We start from the raw sequence: 6,000 nt of genomic DNA, 5'->3' as shown, positions 1-6,000 counted from the left end.
GCCGTCTGTCCGGGCGGTGCCGTCTGTCCGAGCGGTGCCGCTGCCGCTCATCCCCGGAGGCCCAGGGGCACGGACCCCATCCAGCATCACCGCCCGCCCCCGCCGCCGGCTGCGCGCCCCGGGACCTGGGAGCCCCCCCTGCGCAGCTGCCTGCCGTCGCGTCCCCCCCGCAGGCTGCTGGCTGGAGCAGAGGGGAAGGGGGCTGCCCGCGGGCGGCCCGCGGCTACAGCTGCTCCCCCGCCGCGCCCCGCGCCCCGCGGGGGTGCCCGGGCTGCCCACCCCGCCGGAGCAGCCCTCCCGGGAGGGGGGACCCACCTCCGTTAGCCCGGCCCGGCCCGGCGCGGCGCGGCGCGTCCCGCCCTCAGACGCGCTCACTCCCCCGCGCCGCCGCCCCGTAAGTACCTGGCGGCGCGGCCGTCGGGCGGCGCAGAGCGGCGGGATGGGGCCCCGCGGCGGCCGCGGGCTGTACGTGGGGCGGAGGGCCGCCGCCCTGCTGGCCGCGCTGCTGCTGGCGCTGCTGGCCGCGCTGCTGGCGCTCGCCGCCCTCTACGGGCGCTGCCGGCAGGAGGCGCCGCCGCCGGCGCCCCCCTCGCCCGCCGCCCCCGGCTCCGCCGCCCCGCCGGGGCCCGCTCCCGCCGCCGGCTCCGGCCGCCGCCTGCCTCGCCACCTCCTGCCGCTCCACTACGACCTGGAGCTGTGGCCGCGGGTGCGGCCGGGCCAGGCGGGGCCCTTCGCCTTCAGCGGGCAGGTGAACATCACGGTGCACTGCCGGCAGGACACGGACGCGGCGGTGCTGCACAGCTCCGGGCTGCGGAGCCGCGGGGCCGCCGCCGTGCGCGGCCCCTTGCCCGAGCCGGGCGCCGCCGTGGAGGTGGCGGGGCTGCGGCAGGAGGCGGCGGGCGAGGTGGCGGTGCTGGAGCTGCGCGGCCGGCTGCGGGCCGGGCGCCGCTACGTGCTGCAGCTGGGCTTCCAGGGCCGGCTGGAGGAGGACCTCGACGGGCTCTTCCTCACCCGCTACACCGACCAGGGACGGAGCAGGTAGGCGGCGGCGGCCGCCCCCGGGACCCCGCGCCCCTCCGCCGGCGGCAGCGGCGGCGCCCCGGCCCCGCGGCGGGGTCGTCCGTGGCGTGGGGGCGTCGGACGCAGCTCCGGCAGCTGCTGCGTCTCCGCAGCCGGTGTTTCGGGTGGCACCAGGGCCGGGCGGCACTTGGGGGAGCAGCTCGCTGCCTTGGGTGGCGAGAGAGGTGGCTGCGCTGCACGGCGGGGCTGCCCGGGGCAGCCGCTTTGCGCAGTCCGCACCCTTTCCCGGGTGTACATCACGGGCTGCGAAGATAACTTGCCAGAGACTCGGGTTTGCGCTCCGTGACGGTCGCTCTCCTCTCCAGAGAGCACCACCTCGGTCGCCCGGGCTTTCCTCCAGCAGCTGACAGGATCCGCAGCACCGGCTCGTGGTGCCTTGCACAGACCATGCCGAGGTGGTTTGCACAGACCTTGTTTGCAGAGGCTGGTGAGGAGCTGCTGCTCCGGGGTTACTCTGGGAGGGCTTGCTGAGGGTCTGTCAGACAGAGATCTGCCTTTGGCGGAGGAGAGAGCCTATCTCAACTGGTCAAGCAACGTTTTCTGGACAATTTCAACTCTCTCTTTCTGTGCCTTTGACTGGCAGCAGGGGGTCAGACATTACTTACTGGGAGCCACAGTCCGGCTCAGTCTTCATCCCGGCCCCACACATGTCTGTGTAGCACTGACAGCTCCTCACCTCCTCGTCCTGTGGCTGTGGGGAGCATGTCTTTATCTGGAACCCAGGACTTCGGATGTGTATTTGGGCATGAGTTTAGAGACGTTTCACAAGTATGGTGGAGTAGGATGGGTGGCTGCTTCAGGCAGCTGGACTTTGTAGGTGCTATTGCACATGAAGTTGTTTGGCTGTCGTCAAACAACCAATGATTTCCTTAGTGAGTGCTGTTAGGATGCTTTCCTTTTTATTTTCTTTTGAACTGCAAAATCAGTACCGGGGCAGTGTGAGCTTATCAAGCAGTCAATCGTCTAAAACATATTTTCACCCTCAAAATAATGGTTGCTGATTTATTTTTTTATTGGGGATCTTCCCAAGGTGAATTGCATTGTAAACTTCTGTTTGTAAAACTTGCTAAAGAAAAGTGAAATTTAAGATTACGATTTAAATAGTCCCAGTGGAAGACAAGTTTCTCAAAATAGGTGTTTAAAGGAGAGGCAGATAAATTGCTTATTTTAAAGCTATTTCATTTTTAATATTTAAAGATGTAGTGAATTGCTGAGGATCAGCAATCAGTGAGTCAAAAGGAAAAACTAGAGTTAAAATTCAAGTGTTCTTTGCTCCCAGCCTATCGATGAGTCCACTAAAATAAACTGTATCTCAGCAGTTCATAGACTTCTTGTTCACGCAGGTAATATTCAGTTACCCGCAAGACCCATACATGCAAGTCCCTGTATGAGTAGTGATAATAAGAAACCACAAAATAAAGTTAATAGTTTTTATTGAAATGGAGGAGGACTCTGTGGTTTTTCTGCAACAATGAGTTGGCTTTTCAGCTGCTAGCTCTTGTGTAAATCTTCACTTCATTGTCTGCCACATCTGGAAATATTAACTTATGCAGTCTTCTTTTTTTTTTTAAGAAAAAGGACATAAGTTGGTTAACCTTAGAGAAAAATGCAGTACGGTAATAAGTATTTTTAGGAAATATATTATGTTTTTCTTCAGTTGCTACTTCTTCATTCACTGATTGTCATTCACAGGATTATTTGTGCAACTTTTGAGTTAAGGAAGATCTAGGACACTTTGTTTGATTTACATAATTAAAAAAAAATCTAAATAAGTAAGAAAGGAACAAGCACTTAATTACTTAATACTGTATCAGTGTGCTTTCTGATTCTATATTAATTCAATCAAGTCCTACTTAAGAAACACTGAATTAGACTATGACATTTTTTGATTCAGACTGTGTAAAATTCAGAGGATCTGAAAAAAAAGCTATCATCAGCTATGCTGCCACAGTAGAAAAGAAGAAAAAAATGTTTTTCAATCATTATAATGTGTGTATTCCAATTTTCAATTGTTTAGAGGATTTATGACAATTGTTCTACTTCATTCTTAGCTCATCATGAAGCACTAATGAAATGTGAGACTGCAGTCTGGTTAAAGAGATGCCAGTGGTGTTCAGACACTGAAATAAATCAAAGGAAATCCACTGATTGCAGATGTAATGTATTGTTTTGATTACTTGTTCCTGCTCACATTCCTGATATTCTTGAATGGATTTTGCCTATCTTTTCTGCTTTAATTTGATTCAGACTTTCTCTGAATCAAAAGTATGCAATAGTATCTTGTTATTTTTTCCTTCACTAAGAATAAAGTCGTCACTTTACCAGCTGTTTCCTAATCTGATGGGGTCCAGCTACACTGAAGGGGTTTTGCCTTCCTTTTTTTTTGGAGGAGGTGTGTTTTGAGGGGTATAGTCTGTAAGCTCTAGCAAGCTGTTAATGATGGAAAAAGTTGGATTCTAATGGATTATATAAATGAGGAGCAATTTAAAAACATTCAGTGCCCTTCAGCTGTCAGTACAAAGCCTGTTACCATGCTGTGAGGAAACTATGATCTGCAGCAGACTGTCCTGTAGCTCTTCTAAAGTGACTTGTAGCCCTGGGGTCTGATTGCTGCATAGGCTTCTGACTTCAGCACCTAACTTAAAGCACCAGCTCTAACAGACAGCGTGCTGTTTATCTACAGTCATGCAGACTCCTATATTCTTGCATGCACTACAAGTCTTAGTAGTTTTTGTAATTTGTGCGTGTGGAACCACTGGAGACCTCTCGTTTCAGAACAGTTTAGGCAGAGAAGGGCAAGCTTTCAGGAGAGAGCTAGATCCTGAAGAGAAGCGAAGTCCCTGAAATGTTTGTTCCATCTGGGCTTTGGCACCAGCTTTTTTCATGGTGAGACGTCCACATTGCTCTTGGCAGCTTGGCAGAATTAGCTAGTTGACACAAAGTACTGTTCCCTGTCCTCTCTCCAAGTCGGAGCCGGAGCACGCTGGCAAGGTGGTGTGGGAAAGCTGTCTGCAGAGACAGCTATTTTCAGAAGTGCTAACCTCACCTCTGTGGAAAGCAGAATAAACCAAAGCCCAAACTTCAATGAGTTTTCAACACAGAAATTGTTTGTTATCAGTTTGATTATTGATGACTGCATATGTTTTTACTGTCGTTGACAATTTGTACTACCCACCTGGTCCGGTCTTACATACAAAAGAAAAGCCTGAAAAATGGGAGCACTCTTTATGGATAGCATACAGCCCCTGTCTGCAGTGCTTGCAGGAGCAAAGGAAGTAAAAAAGGAGGATGCTCCCATTTCACCAGCACTAAGTATTTGAAGGCTTTCCTGTTGAAATGGGGAATCTGCATTCTGCCTATACCTGGGGAGTCCATGCCAGAATCTGGCTAGGCAGAAAGATACAGAAACCACCTTTGCCCTTCTTCTCTAGCAGTGCTGGCTCACACATACACAATGCAGGAGGTTTGTTGTGGCATCATTCTGCATACAGACCTTGCAGTGCTGTGAATGAGCTCATGTATACTGCTGCAGGGTTAGAGGATCCCCGTGGAGTGTACCGTAAAGTGCAGGCTGTACGTCACTGTTCACGTCAGTGCTTCAACATCCTTTGAGAATTTTGCTTGCTAGCCACTCTGCACATGTCCTATGCAACTACTATGAAATATTTGACTGGATAGGGCTGGTATTAACAGGCATCCCAAAACGTCATCAAACACAATATTTGTGCTGATTTTTATCAGTTGCTTCTGCACCATTTACTAGAATGAGGGCAAAGGGGATTAGAACAGCATTGGTGCAGTTAATTGTGCCTCAGAGCAGGGGATCTGAAGTTCTTCTTAGCTCTGTTTTATGTGACTCTGTGGGTAAGACCATCAAAGGCATGGGACAGAAATTAGAGCAAATACTAGGTTTGGTGTTTTCTTGCACTGCATGTTAGTATTGGGCACCATTCACCTGAAAGAGGGACCGGGACAGGTGCAGCACACAACAGGATTATGCTGACTGTAAAACTCCCTTACTTTGAGCCACTTCAGGGTTTGTTTTACCGTTTAATTCTCATATATTTTTAAAGTGGAAGAAATCAGAGATAAAAGATGTTGATACAAAACCCCATTATGCTATCAGTGTTACAAATAACATTATTTTAATGAGAAGGCATTTTTAGAAAAACAACCTTTTCTGCATCAAAGTAGAACATTTCTTCTACAATGATGCTGTTTTTTTTCAGGTGAAACAATATCCACTAGGCATTCATGTACTATACAGGATGCATTCTTTATTTTCCTTTTCTTCTTTTTAGACACGTGTGTAGTGTAAATTGCCAAGGACTTAGGCTAAGAGATCCAGTTATCTGTTTGTTCCGCATTATTTGGAAGTATTGTGTCTTTGATTTTGTTTCACTAGAGGAAGGAGGCATTATATGATACTTACCAAAAAAGAAAATGAAATCTACGCACAAAACTGTAGGCTTAAGAGAGGAATTTATTTGTCTGCTTAGGCAATGTTGGGCTTTTTTTAAAATTAATTTCCTTTTGGGTAATTTGTTTTGTGATAATATTGCAGTGCGGAAAAAAGTTTGCTAGTAATTCAGTTCATGCTAATGCCTTCACCTTTTTAAAAATAAAAAAACAAGAAAAAAGGCCCAACAATGATTCATTCTGACAAATTATATGAGGTAATGCTTGTTTGAAACACCAGTTATTTGTGTAACATGCATGAAACATTCCCATTTTTCTTTTTTATTTGGAGACCTGCTGAAAAATAACATTTAATCCATCCTCGTATTTCTTTTTTATCATGATGCTTTTGCCCACTATAAGCTATTTTGTATTCTTGAACAAGACTTTATTGTGGGCAAATTTGCTAAGTGTCTGCATCAGTTTCTGCTGGTACAGGGCCTCCTGAGGCAGTAATTGTAC

The 6,000-nt window shown here is 49.2% G+C and overlaps 1 protein-coding gene across 3 annotated transcripts in view; it reads left to right on the top strand.

The window, feature by feature from the left end:
* The first annotated feature begins 408 nt into the window (after positions 1-408).
* Positions 409-6,000, top strand: part of LVRN (laeverin) — a 40,250-nt gene continuing 34,658 nt past the window's right edge. For all 3 annotated transcript variants that reach the window (XM_075527059.1, XM_075527058.1, XM_075527060.1), the window contains exon 1: positions 409-1,038. In XM_075527059.1, coding sequence (XP_075383174.1) covers positions 440-1,038 — 599 coding nt within the window. In that variant the 5' untranslated portion in view covers positions 409-439. The remainder of the gene's footprint in view (positions 1,039-6,000) is intronic.

The sequence above is a fragment of the Mycteria americana genome, chromosome Z, assembly GCF_035582795.1.
Source record: "Mycteria americana isolate JAX WOST 10 ecotype Jacksonville Zoo and Gardens chromosome Z, USCA_MyAme_1.0, whole genome shotgun sequence".
Classification (NCBI taxonomy): domain Eukaryota; kingdom Metazoa; phylum Chordata; class Aves; order Ciconiiformes; family Ciconiidae; genus Mycteria; species Mycteria americana.
The sequence above is the reverse complement of the archived record's forward strand: the minus strand, read 5'-3'. Positions and strand labels throughout refer to the sequence as shown.